This window comes from Haemaphysalis longicornis, unplaced genomic scaffold, assembly GCF_048455015.1.
Source record: "Haemaphysalis longicornis isolate Haplotype H1 unplaced genomic scaffold, Haemaphysalis longicornis Haplotype H1 scaffold_2, whole genome shotgun sequence".
In the NCBI taxonomy this organism is placed as follows: Eukaryota; Metazoa; Arthropoda; class Arachnida; order Ixodida; family Ixodidae; genus Haemaphysalis; species Haemaphysalis longicornis.
This window is the reverse complement of record NW_027526295.1, coordinates 163448243-163472599: the sequence shown is the minus strand read 5'-3', so window position 1 is coordinate 163472599 and position 24357 is coordinate 163448243. Positions and strand designations below refer to the sequence as shown.

The 24357-nt window shown below is 49.2% G+C and overlaps 1 protein-coding gene across 1 annotated transcript in view; it reads right to left on the bottom strand.

The window, feature by feature from the left end:
- The window catches only part of LOC144167482 (luciferin 4-monooxygenase-like), a 68815-nt gene that overhangs the window by 21344 nt on the left and 23114 nt on the right, over positions 1 to 24357 (bottom strand). Inside the window, exons 4-8 of the mRNA XM_077696737.1 lie at positions 18251 to 18450; positions 14932 to 15100; positions 13156 to 13440; positions 9884 to 10028; positions 1371 to 1628 (exon numbers count right to left, since the gene is read on the bottom strand). Coding sequence (XP_077552863.1) covers positions 1371 to 1628; positions 9884 to 10028; positions 13156 to 13440; positions 14932 to 15100; positions 18251 to 18450 — 1057 coding nt within the window. The remainder of the gene's footprint in view (positions 1 to 1370; positions 1629 to 9883; positions 10029 to 13155; positions 13441 to 14931; positions 15101 to 18250; positions 18451 to 24357) is intronic.

The following is a 24357-nucleotide window of genomic DNA, read 5'->3' as shown; positions in this document are numbered from 1 at the left end:
GTCTTGCGGCAGCGGTAGAGAACGGCTGTCTACGGAACGCTCGTCCGGACGGCGAAAGGCCGGCGACCTCCTTCGTTAGGATGCAGCAACGAATAAACGTCCCTTTCATCGTCACCGGTCTGCAGTCTGGCATACCTCGCAACACCGGTGATCAGGGGACGCCGCCTGTGACGCACTGGGCTTGAGAGCGCGGCCCTGTGATCGTGTTCGGGAAAAAACCCGGAGTGCAACCACTGCTGTTCTCGAGATCCGTCCGCCGCTGATTCTGTGATTGGAGCCTGTGACGCGCGGGGCTTGAGAGCGCGGCCCTGTGATCGTGTTTGGGTGAAAACCTGGGTCGCAACCGCTGCTGTGCCCGTGAGCCGTCCGCCGCTGATCACGACAACCCCTGTGCTGGCCGTGCCGGGAGCTGGTGACGCGCTGGGCGAGAGAGTGCGGCTCCGTGTTCACCTGGAGGTTGAACCCTCGGCACGCATGCCCGCTGCTACGCCCTCGAGCCGTGACCCATGTACCAGGTCGACGATGGACGCCCGATGTCCCGTGCCTGGATGCGACGTAACCTTGAGCCGGTCACTGAGCCAGCCTCGCCGTGACGTCCCCGTCGACCCCGCACGCGTCCTGACTTCCACACCCCGAGGGGCTGCGGACAAACCTCTGTAGGACATTTCTTTTTTTTTTATTGAGGACATTTTCCTGTTAGCCTCTTGCCTCTTATAACGCTTCTAGACTTAGTCTCGCTCCTTGCTTTCTGCGCCTATCTATCTTCGGCTTCTGTTTGCCAATTATGAATAAAGCAACGCTTGCCCGCGCCTGCACTGGTCACTGACTCGTGATTTTCACGCTAATCCTGGGCCCATTCATTATAGTGACAAATGCTCCCCATTGTGGGCCAACACCTTCCAAATCAGTGGTTAAGGAAGGAGGGCCTGCAAAGGCTATTCGTATGTCACTGACGACCTTAATAGTTTAGTTCAATCGCTTTCCTACACATTTCTTCATGTCTGTCAGGCCCTGGTTTAAGTGTAAATCAAAGTTGGTTTGTCCTGAATTTCCATACGCGAAGCGTACTGTGAAGCCGGCTTACCCACATCGCAGAGCAGTTGCGCCACAAAGCCAAGTTTTTTAAGCTGGGCCGAAAAATTTCTCGAAGCACTTAGCCTTCTTATGCGCTTTTAATAGCAGTGCACTGTTGCTTCTCCTGGCAAGGTGTGGAGCCGTGAGGGGCGCACTCTAGTTTTGTGTTTTATTTCTGATCTTCGGCCACCCTCTAGCATGGGTACCTTAAAAACCGTGGAGAACGCCGTCACGATAGCCCTCCCTGTCAAAAAAGACTGCTACCGCAATTTAGGAACATTGTCACTCGTGCTTACCACACACGAATTCCTTCAGTTCCTCGGCAAGCTGCTCGTCGGGAGAGTAGCCGTGCGTCAAGACGACTATGGCGGCTGGGGCCTGCCCCATCTCCGGAAACGGCACCCCCAGCACGGCTGCCTGCTCCACTGCCGGGTGCTCGAGTAGATGCGACTCAACCTCGGCCGGATGCACTTTTCTGCCAAAGCAGTTGATGACGACATTGAGACGGCCGCAAAGGAACAGCCTGCCGTCTTGGTTGTAGTAGCCCAAGTCAGCTGGGGGGTGAAGAGAGACCATGCGTTTCAATTGCGACCTATTTAAATCATCGCTACAAGAAGCACGACAACATACAAGACGACTTGGCAGCTTAGATTGTGTCAGTAATCTTTAACACTGCAAACTTTCGTCGCAGTAAAGTCAGACGAAGCTTGGGTAGAATGAAGACCACGTTCATGCCGTATAAGCCTTGATAACAAGAGGCTAGTTTTAGTGCGCAAGCAGTCTGGCGGCTGCTCCTGGGCTTCGGCGGCGATGGCGACCGGCACGGTGACGGCGTCGTAACCGTGTGACCGAGCGAAGGCAGTAAAAGAACGGCGGGGGAAAATTGGTTAAAGGGTGCGGGGTAGGAAAGTATGCTGAGCCCGCACGAGACGCTCGACAGGGCTCTGGCGAAATTGTGAAAGGGGGAAAGGGGGCGCTGCCTCGGCGCCATCTCTCTTTCTGCCTCTCTTTCACACTTTCTTCAGATGCTGCTACCATAGAGTTTCTTCCGCCACTACTCCGTGCGTAGCCCATCCGAACCACGTGGCATCGCATCGCACCGCGGGAGATTCAAACACAATTTGCAACAACGTAGTAGTCCGCGGCGGCGCCGCGCTGCGAGATAACAGCACAGTATGTGCGCCGCCGTGGGTTCGCTATTCACGAGATCACTTCCCGGCACACAGCAGATATGCGCGGTGACAGAGCAGACTGCCGTTCGGCTTGCGCGTAGATTTGTATTAGGGAGTATAGTAATCCTCAGTGCATATCAAAGCGAAGTTTTATTTGCCTCTATCGCGGTCTTTCGAATGGCTGCTGTTCCCCTCACCGAATGCAGTGCTCGTGCCGGGAGATCATCTTCGACACAGTCTGAAACTCGGGCTTAATGACGTCACATGACAGACCTTGGGGACGTGACTGAGGGGCGCCAAGTTCGACGCTTTGAAATAGCTGCCTTCGCGTTGTCTTTTTTGCATGACATCAGCATTGTGGAAAGAATTCTCGTTTGATTGCTAACATAGAAAACTTACATTTTGCACGCATTCAAACAATACTGTAATAAACTGACCCCACACTTTCGACTTACGTTATCGTAGTTAACTTAATATTTTGGAACCTTACCTATTTCACAACACAACACAACCATAAAGACGCAGCAATGCCCTCGATAGCCTAGGTTTTTTTTTCATCATTTCTGTCTCAAACTTTGATAACATCATTATTAGTCATCCCCAGTAGCAGGCACCTTGTTTTTTTACTGAGGGTTAAAATTTCGGCGAAAGTAAAAGTAAACGTTGTGTTGGAATAGTATAAAAAAGAAATAATAGTAGTGTACAGTCTTCTTTAATTAACATTAGTAAAGAAAGTTAAAATTACTTAGTCAGCCAAACACAAGGCTGGAAGAAAAACTAGATTGTCTCAAGCACGAAAAATAAATTGCTCTTGTAGTACGTACGCTTTCCTGTCGCTGAGTTCTCCCTGAAATGGGTTCTATACATTTTAAAACACATTTGTCAGTATTTTGGTCAAGGAAATTTAGCTAACGTGGGCAAAGAAAATCTCAATAAGTTGAGGAATTTGAAAATAGTCATTTGATAGAAACCCGGTTCTACGCCCCCGCGCAAACACATTGTAGTGATGCAAGGGTTCATTATTAATGAGAATTAGTTGAAACCTTTTTGTATTATACTTGTGCGTAAATGGAACTCTTTGCCAGTACTAAAACGTTAAACTCACTAACATCTGAGAGGAAGCCTCCAAAGTCGAGAGAAAGAGAGAGAGAGAAAACGCTTATTGTGAGAGCGTTTAAGGTGTTCTTGTAGGAGTGGCTCCCTCTTCACAGGAATCCATGAGCTGTTTTAGCAGCGGCTGCCCTCTCGGTGAGCAGGAGCTGCTCCGAGAGGCAGGGGCTGGACAGCAGTGTCTCCCACTTCTCTGGAGGATTTGAAATGCGGGGAAGGGTTTGTGGGCGCAGGTTTTTTCGACAATCTAGGATAATATGTCGTAGTGTACCAGGTTCTTGGCAGTATTTGCATTCTCCTGGATACTGGGTTGGGGATATCCAGTGAAGCCTAATTGGATGCGGGAAGGTGAATAAGTTTCTGCAAAGGAAGAAGTGTCAAGCACCTGAAATGCAATCTGATGATGTAAATGAAACAGTCTGACGTATATGTTTGGTACAGCGGCTGTCCTGGATAGGTTGTAGCAGCAGGTTTAAACCCTGTGATCACTCAAAAAAGCTTAATATTAATGTAATTGTGGGGGACACCGGGTTGCACTTCTGACAATTAGGCAGACGTAGATATCGTAGTGCAGAGTCACGACTGAAATCGCAGTTCGGTAAATTATAGCTAATGTTGCGTCGCCAGTAATCTTATTCTTGTCCCTGTTTCTCTTTCACTAGTAATTCTGTCTTATTATACTAAACCACAGTAGATGAAAGGTTAGTAGTTGGGGCGTGGTTGTTGTACATGTCTGCAACTCATTATTTTCAAATAAGCTGTGGTTTTCTACCTCAAAGGGGGGGTAACTGCAGTGTGTCTGAATATGCCCTTCTGTGTGGTACGCTTTGTTAGCAAAGACTGTCTCTATGGCTAAGATGGACACAAAACACAGGAGAAGTCATAACCCATGGCTTTCACTCAAGATCAGAGGGACGCCGCAACTCTTGCTAAGCGAAAAATCAGGGCGCAAGGGAGAAATTGAAGATTAGCGTGCTGTGTATTGCAAATTCTTTTTTTAACTTAAGTAATCTGCAACATAGGCATAAGTTCTCTTTTAGAAAAGCTAAAATAGCCACTTATACATGAACTGAGACGAACAGTAAAAGCAAGAGGGAAGAACTTTATGTAGCGAAGAAGTGGATGTGGCTCCTCAGTCAAGGAGCTTATGTGATGACTTGGCGGTTTCTGACTTGGAGACCAATAGTCGCTGGCGTCGAGGTTAGAGCAGAGCGTCACGTTCGCCCACAGCTAGGGGAGGGTAAGGGGGAGAGGAAAGAGGTGGGACATGTGGGTTGCGAGCACAACCGATAATGATATGAACATGGGTGCCTGGTTGAAAGGAATTATGCAGGGTATTCTATTGGATATTTGTGGTGTAGCCAAGTGAGGTATAGGGAGAATACCCGTCTGGATCCTACGGGTAGTCTCTTCGTCCCAAACTTTCCAAACAGGACCCAGGATCCTTTTTGGCTAGTTTAGGATGACGAGGTGGAGAGGCTTGTATAGGGACACAGAGACGAACAGTGAGAGAAAAAATTCACGATGCCACGAAAGAAGGTTAGGTGCCAAAATTCTGTCTAATCAAAGTAGATCAAACTGGTGCTTTACATACTTTGATACAGTGACAGAAATTTCACTGCAACTACTCCGTACGCGCCAGTGAAGAATGGCGTTACATTGTGTCTCTGGTTAGCACAGCTGCCGGCTGAATTCCATGAGGAGACGTAATACTTTTTTTCAAGACAACTTAAGCAAACGTATGCACATGCATTCAAGGGTAAAGAACACGTAGGTTAGTGGCTGAAACTTCAGTGGATGCACTTGTTGCCTATAATTGTTTTTTTCACTGTGGAGTAGATCAACCAATTAGGGCCAAAAAGTAAGGAAAAGCTCCTACAAGCCATCATCACAGGTATAGAGAAGAAGGCAATACCGGACACGTGGCAAGCGAGCAGGGTGAACTTAACGTACAAGAGCAAGTGAGACAAGACTAAACCAAGCTCGTGCAGGCCAGTCACCATCATGTCAATGCTGTACAGTTAGGAATGGAGGCAATGAACTTGAGCTAGAGAAGTGGCTAGAGCATAGGATTATAAGGGAACTTCAAAATTGGTTTCGAAAGGACAGGGGACTAGATGACAACCCATGGCGAAGATGCAAAACCGACCTTTGTGGTTAGTCTTTCTCGACATTAAGACGTAGACTGGGAGCGATTATGGGATATCCTGGAGGCCGAGGGAGGGGGCAGAATTTATTCACTTACTCTGGGAACCAAGTGCAAATACAGGCGGAGCCAAGTGCAAATAGTGTGGGAGGGGGTAGCATACAATAGGCCTGTACACACCTTCAAGGGATTTAAACGAGTATGTCCTCTCTCTCCACTGTTAGTCATTATCTACATGGCGGGGTTAGAAAGGAAGCTAGAGAGCATTACGCTGGGATTCGACTGATCGTACATGAAAAACTGGCAGGTAGTGGAATTACGAGTTACAGAATTAATGTATGCATACGACGTTTTGTTGATGGCGGACAAAAGGATAGGTATGCAGGGCTCGATAGATATATGCGGGGAAGGAGCGTCGCAACTAGGGCTATCCTTTAGCAACGAAAAATCGGGGATCACGGATGACACAACAGTATCAGTGCAACAAGTAGAAATACCACGGGTAAAAGAGTATAAATATTTAGTACTTTGGTTTAACTACGGCGCAGATTACACGCATGCGCGTGAGGCTCATCTTAAGACGACAGGAAGACGGGACGCGGCTATAATGAAGGATAGAGCACTGTGGGCCTACAGCAAATATGAGGTGGTAAGGGGAGTCTGGAAAGGTGTCATGATACCAGAAAGGACTTTCAGAAATTCGTTTCTGTGCAGGAAACCAGAGACCCAAGCGGGCCTGGAGGTAAATCAGAGGGCGGTAGGCAGACTGGCCCTAGGGGCCCAAAGCAAAACTACGAACGAAGCCGTACAGGGGGATATGGACTGGTCGTTCTTGAGACAAGGGAGGCGCAAAGCAAGATAAAATTTGAGTAACGTTTTCGTGACATGGAGGGCGAAAAATGTGCCTTGAGAGTGTTTTAGTACTGTATATGAGGAGCGTGGGCCCGCGGTGGACGCGGAGTATCGGATAGCTGACCAAGCGGCACGGAAAGTCAGTAGGGGAAAGGCGGGTAAGCACAACAGTTAAAAAGCAGGTCAATGCACCTGAACAACGAATTGGGCACACAGAACGTAAGCGAAAGAAAAAGAAACCTGGAGATTTACAGGACAGAGAAACCAGAAATCAGCAAGGAAGGTTTCTAGGGAAATACGCAAGGCAGTGCATTGCTCTTTGAGGCACGGGAGGGGTGTATGAGAACCCGGGCATACACGGGTATCTACAGGCATCAGGTGTGTATGCTGCGGTAGAAATCAGGAAACCACTGACCATATTATCAGAGACTGCACAGAGATACTACCACCACGGGGTGAGGGGGAAACGACATAGGCGGACGCGTTGGGATTTGCGGTTAGGGGGAACCTCGACATCAGGGGTGACGAAGAGGCGACTGGAATGGTGGTGGAACAAAAGTAGGGAAGAGATGGGTACGTGGGGCACTAATCAACCGGATGAGCATTTAGAACAGCGGGGAAAAGGGGGAGGGCGAAGGAAGCGATGGAAGTTTAAAACAGGGGAATGGGAGATGGGGAGGCAGACCTATTAAGTTACGTAAGAGTTGGGCAAGTTAGTGTAACGGAACAGCCAAGTCGGTTGCTGACAACCTACATTCAGATACAAAGGGAAGGCCACTAATCATCATCATCATCATCATCATCTTGCCGGCGCAAAGACCACTTGGCCACGCCTAAACAAAGTCTCTAAAAAACGTCCCCGTAGCGTCCAGGACATCCAGGTCTGAAATAAGTTACGTGCAGAACAGGTATGTCTTCGCAAACAACGAAACGTGGAACAGACCGCGAATGTACGTTCCGTATGCTGGCTCGAACACGCGACTAAAAACAACGACGCGGGGTGCAAATGAAAGACGACAGACGCCGAAAGGCGACGAGCGAACAAAAACGCCTCCCGCACTTTCGACTCAACCCAATTTTGTCATGACGACCATGCAGCGATTTCAAAGAGTGCGACATGAACACCGTCGTGCCGTTCAGGCCACTGACATTATTGACTATGTAAAAAGCTTCGCTTTACGTCTATTCCCACGTGCTCGTGGGATCCGCCAATTTTTAATGCATAGCCTTCATTAACTAGTAACTTGTGGTTTTGTGTGATTACGAACAAGTTTTTATTCTCTTATTTCGTGGTGCATGTACGCTCTTTGTCCGAAAAATCACTAGCGCCACACATCTGCCCTTCATAGTATCAGGCCTGGAGGCGAAAAGGCAAAACCCTCTCTTACTACTAAGCAGGTAGCACGGTCCATACACTGCACAGGTCAACCTTGCTTAGCGCGCAGGTACACTTGAGCTGATTGAAAGAAAGACATAAGTACGGAAACGCCAAGTGCAATATACTTCTAATTAGAATCTTCGTCAGATTATTTTTACGCACAATAATAAAAATGCGAGTTAAAAACAGCGTTGAAGAGAGGCGAGTGACAATCAAACCAAAAACAAAAGACAAAACAAAGAGTCTTCTTCGGTCTGTAACAAGCGGTGCCAAAAAAAAAAACAGAAACAAAACAACGAAACTCGCGCCAGAAAACTGCGTTCGGGTGGTTCAAACCACAAAAATACGCGCAACTCCAACCCGTTGTCTGGAAAAAAATTGGCCGCGTATCTGCTCCTTTCGTTGCAAATGTCGACGCAAGACGATAGTCGACTGGCGCCACTGGCAAGTAAATGCATCCCTTCTCTTTCCCGCTCACCACTCATTCTGTTCCTCTCCCGTCTCGTTTCTTCCAAGATAACATGCCAGAGGTTTGCTCAGTCAATTTGAATTTATCGCGTTGCACTGCTCCCCGTCGGGTGCTTGGATGCCAGCGCTGCCATACGGCGGAGACGCGCTTGAATCGAGGCACCCCACTACAACGTTTATAGAACCCCGTTTCCCCACTCCACGAGCGTTCTAAGCGGAACGCGGAACCTATCTAGTTGAACCTTTCGTTGCTGTTGCCGTTTGATTTTTAGGATTCCTACAGGTGGCGCGGGCAACAGCAGATGACAGTTTTCTGTGCGGTTTATGTAGTATTTTATTTGCTATCACAAAAAGCAAGCATCCGTAAATTTTTTTAAAATAAAGGAACATTGCAAATATCACTCACGTATTGATTTTCGGCCTTATATTTGCGAAATGTCGTGTTCTTGTTCAACAATGTTGACAAGTAGGAACATTGACACCGGACTTGTACGTTTAAATTTGGCTGTGAGTATAAAAGGCTATTGCGCAGAAAATGTTTCGTTTTGGCCGGCCGGCTGAATCGAGTGACAGACGGACAGACAGACATACAGACCAAAATTTTCCCGTCCAAGTAGCCCAAGAAAGACTATCGTCTTTAAACGCCTGACGAAGACAGTCAGCTATAAATGCTACGCAGTCTATGAGTGTATAGAACTTCGGCGCAAAGTTATGTTGTTTTTCAACCTTGCGTAAGCGCGTAAGGTGCCCTGTCTAAGCCAGATTGAACATGCACGGCAAAGTGAACATTGGCTGCGGGTATCCCAAACCACGAGCTGCTTTCGGGCTTCTAGCAGAGTGGGCGATGATTAAATTGGCTGCTTTCCATTACATAACTTGTACATGCGGCCTTAAGCTAGTCATAAAGTTCAAAAAATGCTCCCGTGTACTCTGTACAGACAGTTAACCAGCGAAGCTGAAACGTCCAATTGGTGTTTGCACGTCAACTTCACTCGCTCCGATGTTCACTTTACACGGTCGGTAACAACGTGTTGTAACAACGTCATCTATAAACCCTGCCAATCTAACCTTCCTTCTAACTGCTCTTCAACCACGTTTTCTTTCGCGCATGCGCATCTGGTGGCGCTTTGGAATTTTCTGTGTGCACATGACCGCCCGATTTTCCTTTCGACCAGCCGTGTGCAGCTCCGTCATGACAAATAGTTTTAAAATTAATGTGGCACAGTTACCCACCTCCGTTCCTGCGATATCCGGCTTCGCGTAACCTTTCGGTAGCGGCTGCGATTACACCACGGGCAGGTGAACAGGGCACACAGTGTTATTCGCGGCCCGCATAAACATGGGATGCTCAGCGTATACGCCACAGCAATGGCATCAAGGCGCGACTAGCGTGTATTTATATCTCCCGAAAAGTGATGTTTTACGCACAGAAGCTGCACTTGTCCTATCATGCGCGATGTAGTGGCTGGCTGCAAACTTGTCTAGACCACCCGAGGATCTATCAAGTGGGCCTATAATCATAGAGATTCATATCCAATCCACAAAACCGGCTATGAAAATGCTATGAGGCTCATTTACCCACCTGTGCACAACAAACAGCTGAAGGTCGGATAGTTATATCCCTTGCAATGGTTTCTTTGCACGACTGTTCTGTTTCCGATGTCCTTTTTGATCTCGGCTTACCGGTATGAATCCAGCCCTGGTCATCGATGAAGGCTGCCGTGGCCTCTGGGTTGCCGATGTAGCCGGATATTTTGTAGGGCGTGTCGAAGAGAACCTCCCCGCGCTCCATCGGACCCAGAACGTTGCCGCTGACCGGGTCGACTATCTGCAAGGAGAGCAGGGAAGTTGCGCAGGGGAGAAGGTGAAGTGTCAGGCAGGAAGGCGTGGTACCGGTGGTAAGTCTCAGCAGACGTCGACCAGGGTAATGCGCTCCTAAACACCAATTCCATTGCTTGCGCCTCGGTGCTCGTGCCCCCCCCCCCCCCCTTTATGTTCACTGGTTTAAAGGGGCCATGCAGATAAAATGCAAGTTTGGTTCATTCGAAAGATTGTCTCGTTAGAATCATACGGACACCGCTTTCCACGCACAGTTCCCTGAAATAAGCGATATAATTAGGAAAAAAGGGAATGGCCATGCGACCCACTAGCTTATTACCTGCAACAGAACCCATGATACCATATGCCCAGCTGCGCGATTTGCTGAAACCAGCAAACGCGAACGAAAATTAAGCAGGGCTAATGAGCTTGCCGAACGGGATATTTGCGCTTAAGTGTAAGGCATATTCATTTTACGGCAGCACGAATGGTGGGGTAGCAATGAAAGTTACGAAGTACATGCAAACACAGGGCGGACTATGCTTGTTTTAACTGCACAGCAGTCCAGCTCTTTCGAGTTGTCTGATGCCCCTGTCTCACGACAAATCCAGTGTCTTTCAAAGTGAATGACATTAGCTGTTAATGACATTCGGTTCGGCCATGCGGGTCTACACTGCGAAACAAATGTCATTTGATTGTGATAGCGGTGACGATTAGCGAGGCCGCAAAACCGCAAAATTATATTTCAAGCACATCTAGAATGTTCTGACACATAATATTTATAAAAAAACATAATAAAGGATTGTTTATTGAAAAATAAAAATAAGAAAATCGCCGGTTTAGGTGATATCAGTAGACATCTCAAAACCGAGACAAGTCCGCAAATACACCACAGGCGGAGGAACCAGGTCACGCAGTGTTTCACCCGCATTTCCCCGAAGGGGAGCATGGGGAAGTGCGAATGCACGGGTGATGCTATGAGGGGGAGTTATGTTGAACTGTGTTGGCATTCGCCCGTTAGTTGCATTTAACACCCCCGCGTGATCAAGTGGGGATTCACACACCCCGTTAGTCGTTCTCTGGAAATCTTGGTGAATTAAAGTGTATGTTCGAGGAGATCACACACACACGCAAGTAATGTGAAACGACAGTATTCTTTATTCAGCACTTGTTGGTGTTGTCGTTGTAGTTGACGGTCATTATGACCGCCTTGTGGTCACTGAAATGTACGGTCAAGAGTTGTTGCAAGACCGCTCGTATCAGATAGTTCCTCGCAAAGGCCAGGTCGATGTAGCTGCCGTTGATGGTGGTGGGAGCCTCTAGCGGTAGGCACGTCATGGAGTGGTTGGCGAGCATGTATTCCATCAACCACTCGCCGCCCTTTCGCACGTCCACGTTAAAGTCCCCAACAACCACGACCGGGTCCGAGGGCTTTACGCGCCTGGCCACACTCTCCATCGCCGCGTCCACGTATTCGACGACGTCGTCGCGCGAGATGTTTGGCGCGAGGTAGAGGGTGACGACCACGATTCCGTCGCCCGAGTACGCGTCGGTGTAGACGGCACTGTACGGCGACTCGTCCCTGACCGGCGAGGTGGACACGGCGTGCGACACGAGGTTCGCGTAGACGTGACCGACGAGGTAGACGCCGCAGTACTCGCCCCGACTTCCGCTCCTGGCGAAGCAGCAGTTGTCGATGGCATCGGTGGCCTGGGGGCACTCGGGGCGGGGCGGCGGGCGCGGTGGCGCGCTGGAGGACTAGGCCAATCGCCCTAAGTGGGTATGTGCTAAAGAAATTAGGAACTCTTCTTGGCCAATCGCCCTAAGTGGGTATGTGGTGCGGATGGACGGACGGCGGTGGACGCGTGATTCAGGGTCGCTTAAGAAGTGCATTCGCACTTAAAAATCCGTATTACGGTAGCGCGCGCACTGGGGACGAGATTTTATTTTGTGTTAGTACTCGTTTGTCTTTGTTTATTTGAACAACAACACGAAGAGGAAAATATAAGGTCACTTACAGTTTTTATAAACACTATTCTTTGGTTTATACTGAATTTTCTTGTCTATAGTGACGCGCCACTGCTGTCAAGGCTACTCATTTGGCCGATAACTGAGGTCCGGGACCTCAGTTAGCGGCTAAATGTCATTCGCCGCAAATGTCATTCGTTTTTCTCGTGTAGCGCCGAATTAATGACATTTAGAGCGAATGACACTGGCTCTAAATGTCATTACACCTGCCATGTGACAGGGGTACTACGCGACACTGGGCTAATGGCGTAAGCGACGTTATCTTACGTGACCCTGTTTGTCGAGCATACCGCATGTTTCAGAAAACAAATTTTTTTTTACCGTAGCAAGAACAAGCAAGAAGCAAATACGGTAAGAAACAAAGCAACGGCGGACAACGGTCCGCGGCTCCGTATGGTAGCGACATCAGAGAAAACTGATGGTAAGAAAGGCTGCAGAGGCTAAAGTCGCACTGGAAGTTTGTTTGAATATCCGCCCTTGTGACTTAATGGCAGACATCACGAAAACAGCCGATTTGGCGGCAGGAGCAAAATTTCAACCTAAATTGACGAATTCCTTAGCGAATAAAGCATTTTTTGCTGCCGGACCAGAGCTGGGGGCACTATAAAACACAAACTCTTTCGAATAAAACAAACTTGTATTTTGCTTGCATGGCCCTTTTAACACTCCTGCCAAAACTGCAGAATTAGCTTTAACGCTACAGTGGTGTACCAGAAGGATTGGTAGCATATTTTCGCATTTATGTTTTCGGCCTGTATCAGTCTTGGAGATTACTTAGAACGCTTATAACGAGGGCAATCGGAGGTCTATTGGGAAGGATCACCGTAATTGTAATAACTATGCGCTAATGAGGATCGTCAGCAGCATTACGTAGCCGTGGACATGTTTCTGCTCTACGGCAGTCCCTAGCAAGTTCATTGTTAGGGAAAAAAACGACAGGCGTAGTTAGGTCAACTTGCATACACTCGTGGCATCGAAGCAGGTCATTTCAATTTTCCCCGTTTTATTGCAATGCTGCAATTTTGCGAAAAAAGGGTTACACCTTACATGCCTCACTAACGCAATGCAGGTCATCTATGGTTTTCTTTTTCACTGAACTGCAGCCTTACCTTCATTCTCGTTCCCGGAACCGGGAAGCCGACGTCCAGTCCGGAGACATCTCCGGGTGGAGGAGAGGTGAGGGGGCCTCCAACCTCGCTCATGCCGTAGACGCTGCGCAGTTCCTCCAGCTGAAACGTGCTTCTGAGTTCTTTCACCAGGGCGGGGGGCATTGACGATCCGATGACAGCCAACTTCTTCAGACACTTCCGCAGAGGGCTGTCGGAGAATTCCGGCGTTTTCATTGCGTTCAGCATGCATCTCAGCTGCGATGGAACGCTGATCATTTTCACAGCCTAGAAAAGGTGGTGGAAGAGGAACTCCGTTTTTTCTCTCGAAGGTCGCAGTCTTCTTGCGCGCGATCCGTGAACATGAGGGTCAGAGGTATATGAATCTAGATGCGTTTGTTCGCTAAGCATGAAGGGACTAATGGGACTGAAGATGGCGGAGACTATAGTATATAACAATGTTAGCTCCTTGACTCCCAGGTGTGTCATTTTCAGCAACAGTCACATCTTCCGCCAATCTACAATACCTCTGTGCTACACAGTGTCGTCACTAAACCAAGTTCCTATATTTTTAGTGCTTTCCAACCGCCCAAGTGTCATAAAGACATGCAAGCAGATACACAAAACAGGCGGAAACATTGCGACTTGCGAGCCATGCGGGAGAAATACGTGGCTCCAGAAGAGACATCACTGCTGGAAATAGGTATATTTTGGCTAGTCCAACAACACCGTGACAAAGTGCGGTTCTTAGGATTAAAAAGACACACTAAAAAAGTGTACCTTCTTAAACCAGCTCATGACTTTTGTACCAACTGAGAGAGGGGTCTTAGGCCAGAATAAAAAAAGCAGAAACTATTCGGTGAATCTTGAACGCATGGGACACCAGCAGAATAGCGAAGCCACAAATCAGTTGCATTCAAATCAACACCAAACCCCGAGAAAACCCCGTCGGACTCCTTGGCATCCAGATATCCCTCCACCACCAGAGTGATAAACCAGCGGCCCTAATTATCACTTCCTCGTGATAGCACGCATACAATTCTGCATTAGGCTTGCTTGCAAACGTATAAGTCCGCGATACTCTCCTCTCAATTTTCAAGGTTTTTCATTCAAAATGCCGTGTGCTTAAAATATTTAAATGGCACCTATGCAGTTTCAATGTTTATTAGGAAGCCCTGAGCCTTGGTCCTCGCAAGTAAGCTAGGAAACACGACCTACAATGATGTTCTGCTAATCCAATTTGTTGCGGGACACAGCTTGACGGTATTTAGAGGCGTCACACGCTCAAAATATATTTTAAGGAAAGAAGAAACGCTTTTCAGTGCACTCAGGCATCAAAACAGGCAAGTTCGAATATAAAACTGCTGCCACACACAATGGCAGTGCAGCAGACGGCCACAGCGTGAGTCCCTAAGTTGACGTGAGGAGCCCGGTGCCGCCACGGAGACATCGCACCGCCAATAGGTAGCTTAGTCATCCCGAGACGTTTTTCCACGCCGTCAGAACCGGTTAAACACATAATCAACAAACTGAAATTTACATATATGTGAAAAAAAAAAAACATCAGCGTACAGGTAAACATATAACCAACGGGATTCAAAATTAAGAAAATAATTAATAATGACATTGTTACCCATTTTGTTTGCCATAAATGCAAAGCGAGAGTTTTGTTCATTACTTCTAGTTTACACTAGCCTGAACGAAAAAGAAAATTGAAATTTCTATACATGTTTCACGCCCTTCCTAAATTACGAAATCATGCGGGGCTGCGTAAATCACCTTCACGTTCTCGACTTGGCTGGGAAGGATGGGAACACCTCGGCGCACTTCACGTATCACCATGGTTGCGCCCACGTGTAAGCCAAGAAACCACATGTAAAACACAGACGATGATAATATATTTGGGGTCGATATAAGAACGTCGTCCGGACGGATAATTTCGACAGCCCTGCAAGAAACAAAAACAGTTTCTATGTACACTTGTGAGCAATACACGAAAAGCCGACAAATTTATGTGGCGTTTGATATTATACTCAGGTGCAAGATAAGAACGGCAATAGCTCATGTAGCGTATCACTCCGCCGACGCAGCGGATCCGGATTTGAATGGGCTAACGCGTTTTGAAGGGAGATTCCCTTAATGCGTGATATCGTCTGCTTTCTCTTAACTAGTTCGTTTCTCGTCCGTGCATTAGTTCATAAGCAAAAATAATCCTGGGGGTTCAACTCACCGAAGCTACCCCATGCATCAGGTGCGCCGTAGGGGATAAGTCTGGATTATTCTTGACCCCCTGGGGATTCCTAACGTGAGCCGAAATCTCGACGCACGAGCGTTTTCGCTTTTTGCCTCCGTCAGAAAATCGCCAATCGCAGCCGGGATCGAGCCCGTGTCCTAGGGCTCCGCAACACAACGCCCTAGACAGTGAATCACCACGGCGGGCGGTTTATCAGCAGATGAAGTGCGAGAAATCGTGGAAAAGAAGTCTTCTCGCGTTCTAAAGGCTCGTAGTAAGGCGGACTGCTTGCGCCGCGCAGAGTAACAGCCGGATGCGGTTGCGAGGCGCAGTGGCGACTTCCATTGTCGTTTCTAAGTTGCACCCAAATGCAGGAAATTTATTGCGAACATACGACTAAGAACAACGCCGCTTCTTTCACTCCCCCTTATTACCAAAGTTCACGAATTCTTACCTGCACTGGTGCTTCACTGCATTTCACTGAAGTTACCAAAAGTGGTAGGGTGCGACCTAAAAATCCAAAGTGACTAGCTTGCTGCTAACGATACCATGGATGACCATGCTTGGTATCCGGAAGGGATACCAGTCTGGTTATGATGTAACGCCAGCCGTCGTACAAACAATCCCTTTCAGTTATAAGGGTCGCGGGTGGTATCACTGACTTCGCGGCGTCATTGTAGGTGAAGTTCTACCTGTGCTATTTGACGGAGTCGCCTGACAAACAAGGTGATGTCAGTTACGGGTAAACAAAGTAACAAAACTGAGTTGAAAACAAAGGAGAGAAAGGTTCGCTGGTGCAGGGATTCGAACGAGGATACCCGTAATGCGAGGCGAGCACGGGTCCCCAACGTCACAATGGTTCCATGGCCGTAGCTGTCTAAAGGCGGACCTCATGAACGTCTCCTGGCCTTTGCATTAGAAACTTGGGTAATAGACATGTGCTGAAGCCAAGATGAGTGATTTGAACATGCAAATTTTGGAAGTAACATTCAGGCGAGAAGCAGAATGCACTTCGCAAAGGGCCCTGGGTGCTTCATTAGTTGATATCAGACTTCGTAAAATTCCCAAGCTACAAAAATGTTTTAACAGCAAAGAAATCGTCTGAAGAAGCGACGCCTGCTTTAACGGGGCCATGCAGACAAAATATACCAGTTTTATTCAAAAAAGTTTGTGCTTCATAGTGCCCCTAGAGCTTATCCGGAAGCAAACGATGCTTTATTGACTGAGAAATTAATCAATTTAAGTTAAAATTTTGATTCTCCCGCGAAGTCGTGTGCTTTGATGAAGTCTGGAACGACATCACAAGAACAGGTCTTCAAGCTGCTGCGGAGCCCTGTTTACCGTTTGTCAACCAAAATGGTGCTACCATAACGCGGCGGAACGTTTTTTCCTTTCCTTTGTTTTTTGACCGTATTTGTAGCTGGCTTGTTTTTGTTAAGGTAGAAAACCATCGTTTCGAGAAACCTAGTGTTCGCTCGACAAATGTGGTCGCGTAAGACACTGTCGCTTACGCCAGTCGGGCAGTGTCGTCTGCGACAACCCCAAAGTGCCGCAATGCTGCGCAGCTAAAACAAGCATAGTGCGGGCAGTACTAACAGCAGTACGCATTAAATAAGTCGGTACTTTGACGTTTACGTGTACTTTCGTAACTTCCATTGTTTACCCAACCATTCTTATTGCTATAAAACATGTTCCCTAAATATAAGCGCAAATAGCTCGTTCGGCAAGCTTATGGGACCTGCGTAATTTGCGTTTGTTTTTGCCGGCCTCAGCCAATTGTAGATCTGCTATGACATCAGAGGTTCTGTTGCGGGGAATGAGCTACTGGGTCGCATGGCCATTCCCTTTTTCCTAAATTACATAGTTTATTAGAGGGAAATTTACGTTAAACTGGTGTCAGTATGATTCTAACCAGGCGATCTTTGGAATGATCCAAACTTGTCTTTTGTCCGCATGACCCCTAATTAAGGAGGTTCGATAGAGTGTCAAGTTACATGAATCTGGATGGGGTGGTTTGGAGGCCTTTAATAGCAGCTGCCTTCCTACTTCGATATCCGACAGCTTATGGGGTGCCAAGAAATTTCTTCCCAGCAAAGCAGCTGCATAGTATAGCAGTGAAGCCCACGTAAAGGGGTCAAGTGTAGAGCAGAGCGGTTGAAGGGGCCATGAACACAAAATACAACTTTGTTTTATTTCATAAACTTGGACTTTGGTCGCTCACTCAGCCCCAATACATCCGCGAAAGTATTTTCTAAACCGAAAAAACGAAAAATATTCAATAACGTGCAATTCCGTGCCATAATGAGGCAATATGGGCAGGAGTGGCGAGTTGTGGAGCGACAACACTAAAATACTTTAATCAGTGTGTTAATTACACGTTAGCATTAAATTGATAGGATTAACGGAACTAGTGCCACAACTACAATCTCCCAGTCATGCTTTTTGTTTTATTTTTTTGCCGGGGGATTTAGTCGGTGGACCGCCAATCACACAAACAAGATTCTCTGAGGTCATTGAATAATTGCCGTAAAGTGGCTACGGCATCGCCGCTGCTGAATATATCGATTATTTTATGCAGTTGGTTATAAATTGGGTAAACGGGACAAAACAGCCTTTTTAGTGAACTGTACTGCTATTTTCTCCTCAAGGCGCCTTTCAGCATTTGCCCGCATATTCTCCCTGAGGAGTTCCTGCAAACTAATGTTTTTTTTTTCACATGTAAAACGCCACAATGCTTACTCGTTAAATCAGGAAGAACATGTGCCTGTAGGCTGTGCTGACGGGAAAGAAACACCCTTCGAACTGGTATTCGTCATATGCATGACTAGGGCCAACCAAAAGCATACACAACGGTCCCGCACTCACGCTCGACACGCAGTTTGCTGCAAAAAGATGCGCTCAGGAATTTCGAAGTATTTCGATGGGCCGCTTGTACCCGTAGTCCAGTTTATAAATGAGCAACCACCGCTAACGAAGCCATCGTTACTGCGGGGAAGGCATTGTGTGGCGTAGAAGTCAGAGACGCAGGTGAAGCCCGATTTCTTCTCACCCACCAGGAACAGCTCCTACCGGAAAAGGACATGGCGATTAGGTTTGCGAAATACCTGCAGTGTCGCAGGTTTTATCTCTAGACACGCATACTTCCGAAGCAAATGGACAAATGATGATCACTTGGCATAGCGCCTGCGATCTCATACGGAAAGTATGTGAAGTGCTATAGAGAATACTTAGGATAAGACTGGAGAGGTGGAAGTTCAGTTATTGCATGACTTATGCTTTAACTGAAACCATATAACATGCAGCCATATAACGTCGCCAGCACCTGTGAATATTTATTTCATGGGCGCTGGGGAAGACAATATTGGCAGGGGTTATAAAAAACTTGCTGAAAAATATTTATTTTAAACCTTCACTGCGCTTTTCAAACGACAACACGAAAGTGTAAACCTTAAATTTGGGCGTGTCCAAGGCTGTAGCTGTTTTGCCCAAATGTTTTCGGCATGCAAATTAAGATATCACTCACCAAACTACCTAAAACTGGTCGTTGCTTCACTTTAAACCTCAGGTAGCTAACCCTGTGTTTTATGTAGGAGTGAACAGTGAGATAAGTACTGGCGGTATTTTTGGCTTTGGATATATATTGAATCATATGGATCTTTGTATAGTTTCAAAACCTACTAACAAATTGGGTTACCTGAAATATTAATTAGCCCGATTCTGCATGCATCAACATATGCCCTCAGACCCCACAGGTAAACACTTCACAAGGCAACTTTGTTAGACTTGCATCTTATTACCGCATTTCGGCAATTACAGGGCACCCGCCACCACTGGTTGGTACCAAGGCTATGTTATCTCCGTTTCATCGTTCATCATTACGTTGAATATTTCAGTTCTGTTGTTGAAAGTATATATATATATATATATATATATATATATATATATATATATATATATATATATATATATATATATATATATATATATATATATATATATATATATATATATATATATATATATATATATATATATATATATATATATATACATATACATATAAGCAGTAAAAAACTTCTCGAGGAGCCAGAAGAAATAGTTGAGAAAATGGTAGACGCACGATTAAAAACAAAAACAGTGGTGTACTGACGTTTCGACTGGAGGACCAGTCTTGGCCATTCAAGGCGAGTTTATTGTCGCAGTATTTCGTTAATAAAGTTTATTCAGTGACGAAGGGCAGCTGTTCGCATTAGGTTTGTTTCTGAACGGACTTGTAACTGCCGTATTTTAAGAGCGAAACTATCCTTCTTCGAGGCTCTTATGGGACGACACGTGGTAACGGAAGCGCCGCGCTGTGCAGAGGGCATAGCTTAGCGAGGGGGAAGGCAAGCGCCAATCACAGGTGCAGCGCAGTGGGGACAGGGCTGCACACACTCCGTAGCCCTGAAGGTGTTCCACGGGATGGCATCGTCCGCCGTCCTCTATGCTCTGCCTTTAGTGGAACTCAAGCCGCGCCGGTGGGAGGAGCTGGAGGTGGATCAGCGCCGGGCTATCCGCCTCTGCTTGGGCCTTCCGAGCACATCTCCGGTGGCGGCGACATACACGGAGGCAGGCTTCTGGCCAATCCAGATGCGGGCCCTGCAGGTGGGTCTCCACCACATCCACCGCCTGCCGGGCACACCTGACGGTGTGGCACTCCTTGAGCGCTACCGCAGCCGGCCCAACTCTCGGATGGGCATGCTGCTCAGTACGTACGAGAGCCACATCGCGTTGCCGCAGCGGCCACGCCTGGAGCCACCACCCCAGGCACGGGGCAGGCTCTACGCATTGTCACCACATTGCCGGGGGTCCGTAGTAAGAGGTCGACTCCACCCCAGGCCGTCCACCAAGAGGTGGCTGCCCTGCTACAGGGCGACGCTGCCGGACATCTGCAAGTGTACACGGATGGATCTGTACAACAGTCGATGGGCAGAGCCGGAGCCGCCTGCACGGCCCTAGAACTTGTGGGAATTGCGGAGCTCCGCCATCTTTGCTATCCCTCTCGGCCCGCCGCGGAGGCGAGAGGGGTGGTACCTCTCTCTCCGCGGTCGCGCGCTTCCCCTCCGGGAGGATGCCCGTGAGAGCGAGGGGGCGTGGCCGACCTCCTCACGTGACAGGTTTGCCCGGAAGCTCCGGCGCCCTGGTCCGAGGCGGGCGACGGAGGTAGGGCCTCTTTGTTCACGAACCATCGTCGGGAGCGGCCGTAAGTACGACTCGCTCCTTTTTGGCCTTCCTTTGCCCGCCCTCGCGCCTGTCTCTCCCGCTGGCTAAGGTGGTCGGCGGTGTAGAACGACGCGCCCGACGTCTCCTTTATTGCATTGCAATAAACGTCGGAGTGGGCGAATTCTGTGTCCTGTGTTCCTTGCTGTTCGCTGCCGATACGCCAAGTTGGTGATCCGTGGCGGTGTTCAGTGGAGCTAGCCTTGCGGCCGGATCTCGAGGATCGAGCTAGGCCGCCGTCAGAACCCTGGTCCCCACAAACTCGGCATCAGCCAGGTGTGCAGCCTGCCCTTCCCTGCCTCATCCACCCACGCAGAGCTTGCTGGACTCCACTTGGCTGCAGATCTTCTTCTCAAGCAGGGCACCCAGGCCCGGGGGGCCATCATCCTGACTGACTCACGGTCTGCCCTCCTCCGTCTGCGTGCCGCTGACCAGCCAGCCAGCTCTAGCGGCTATGTTGAGCGGTCGCTGGCGGCCAAGCTTCATGCGGTGGAAGCGCAGGGGTGTCCACTGCGACTTCACTGGCTGCCATCGCACGTGAACATCATAGGCAACGAGGTTGCAGACGCCTTGGCCAAAGGTGCTGCTCGCCAGGCAGGGGTTCCAGCCTCCCGGGATGTGGTGTCATTTGACGCTGCAAGGACTATCCTGGCACGAGTGGTGGAGGCCATGCATCCAGATTCTCGAGTAGTCAGTGGCCAGGCCCCACGGGTCTTGCCCGGACGCATTAGCAGAGACTCCCGGTCGCTCCTTCTTCGCCTGCGGCTCAATTGCTGCAACGTGGGAGCGCGCTTGCACCACCAAGGCCGCCGAGCATCCTCCACCTGCGCCGACTGCCCAGAGCCTGAGACGCTAGAGCACTTGCTGTGCTCTTGCCCGCAGCACGACACCGCAAGAGCACAACTCCGGGCCGAACTCCAGCGACTCGGTGCCCCAAGCCACAAGCTAGAAGACTTCCTGTTCCCCACGGGACCGGACGCCATCCGACGGGAGGTCTTCCAGCACGTAGTCAACTTCCTGGTTACAACAGGACTAGCGCTGCGTTTGTAGCCATCGAGTCATGGACTAAACGAACGCGATATAGACTATCTCCCACTCTCCTACCGCTCTTCTCTTCCCCCTTCTCTCTTCCTATCCTTTGAAGCCCCAATCCCCTTCCCTGGACTGGGTCGTATGAGGGTGAACTCCCCGTTGAGTTCAACAATATCCCCAGGCCTTTTCTCTTCCCTCCTTTGTTAATAAATCACCACCACCACCACCGCAGTGGGGAAAGGCGGAGCGGGCACCAAGCGCACGTGGGCGGAGTCAAGGAGAGGAGGAGAGCATCGAGTTAGCCAATGCTAGAGCACGCCCCCAACGAATAGTTCGGGGGAGCGCGCATATATCGACGAGTGCGCTTGGCGGTCGTTTCCCGAATGTCCGAAAAATGGGTGAAGTAGTGCGCTCTTAGGAAGAGAGAGGCCGTTAGGGGGCCGCCGCAAGCAGTCACGATTCGCACCGACTCGCGTTTTAACTGCCCATCGGGCCGTACCATCGCCTCGCTGTTTTATTCCTGTGTGAATATTGCATCCTCTAAGTCCTCCGCTACCTGGGGATACCTCGTTGCTTCCTGTGAGTGCCCATCCGACTAATTAGTGGCTGTCTGAACACTCCACCGTGCCGGCGGGGCGCTAGCCCTAATGGCAGCCGCCGCGCCGCCGAACCTGCCAGCCTCCGGGCCTGCCGCTGCTCTGCCTGCAGCCACGAACCCGCTCCTCTCTACCCTGGACACAACCACTCAGAGCATGGACTTCGGTGAACTACGCGGTCGCACGATTCATCCCAACGGCCCTTGGACGAAAATTCTCCAAGGTAGCAAGAATAACAAATCAAAGCCGAAAGCTGCATCTCCTACGTATGTCGCTACACCACCCGCCCCGCCGAACGCCGCTTCTCCAACAACCCCTGCCGCCACCCCAGTCGCCTCTGTCGGGTCCGCGTCAGCTGCCGGCATCTCGCCCGCACTCCGCCAGCCCCGCGCTCGCAAGCCCGTCACACCACGCCTCCCAGATTCTTAGTACGTTATCGTCTACCGTCCCCGCGCCGCAGGCACCGTCGCGCGCTGCTCAACCAAAGACATTGTGACCGCACTCGCTGCAGTAAGCAAGCTTCCTCCAGAACAGTTCTACGTGTCCATAACACTGCAAATACAACCTGCACAAAATCTGCTGGTTGCCTCAACTGCAAATGAAGACCACGCCCTTCTGCTGAGCACCATCGATCAACTTGCCCTCACGACCGGCACTCTATAACTGTCGCCCTACCTGAAACCCCCGCCCGGCACGGGTCGCGGCATCATACACGGCCTCGATGAAGGCATTTGCAAAGGAGACCTAAACGACCTTTTGGCAGCCAATGGACCCAGCCTACTTCACGCCAGAGTACTTGGACGAACATCATCAGCCCTCCTGACGTACCAGGGACCCCACGTGCCCTTTTACGTCAAGGTGGGCTGTCTACTGAACAGGTGCCGCCCCTACCGACGAGCAGTGCAGCTTTGCCGCATTTGCGGTGACGTGGGCCACAGACAGGACATTTGCCCGCGGCCGGACGAGCCGAAGTGTATCGCTTGCCGCACCCCGACCCCCTCCTCCGACCACAACTGCACCCAGCTGCAAGCTGTGTTCCCTTCCACATGTCACAGCGGGTAAGACTGTCCTAAGCGATTTCTTCTCCGAGCAACATCGAAACCCAAGACTTCGGCCGGCCTCGCCACACAGAAATTCAACGCTGCACTAGTCAAGCCGTTCCACCACGTCAGCCAGGCCAAGGATCAAGCCAAAGCACAGAACAGTCAGGTGAGCATGGACTGGCCTCCCTTACCCCCACTATCTGTACACACAGAAATACAAACACTCCAAACCGAAAACCAATCGCAAAAGGCAGAAATCAGAGCGCTGCGAGCAGACCTTTCAGCCTTAAAGGCTCAAATGGCGGTACTATCAAACTCCCAACCACTCCGCACGCAGTCACCACCTGAAGAACCCCTTGCCCCCTGCGTCAACTCCTAGTCACCTCCCTAATACCTCACAATCCCCTCTTCTGGGAGACGTGTACCAACTTTTCTTACAGGAGTTCAAGGCTTTCAAAGAGGAAGCCAAGCAACATCAAGAAAAGGTGCAAACTCAACTCCGACATATGAGCGAGCAAATTGGAGGTAACCGGCGCTACTCTAAAACAGCAATAACGCCACTTCGCCGTAAGATGAAGGAAAAACGCAGGAAGCGCATGGCAATGCGAGGACCGACAGAGGATCAATGGTCACATACGGACTCGACATGCCATTCAGCCGCGAACTGAGGATTTGGCAGTGGAACTGCCGGGGGTACAGTGGGAAGCAGTCGTCCCTCCAACTATATGTAGAAAAGTATGTACATTCCCCGGCAGTCATGCTGATACAGGAAGCGCACAAAATGCCCATCAAGCTTAGGGGATATAACACTTTTCAAACGAACAGAAATACCGCCATTCTCGTGCAAAAGGAACTAGCTGTGTGCCATCATGATGCATTTGACTCGGATACCCCTCACGAATATCTGGAGACACACCCAGCCAAACCGGGAGGGCGTAGTCTACACTTCCTGAACGTATACAGCAGCCATAGCAACCGCAACCCCAATTTGGACTATCTAATGAAATCCTTCCGACCGTGGTGCCCGTGTGATGGTGGCGGG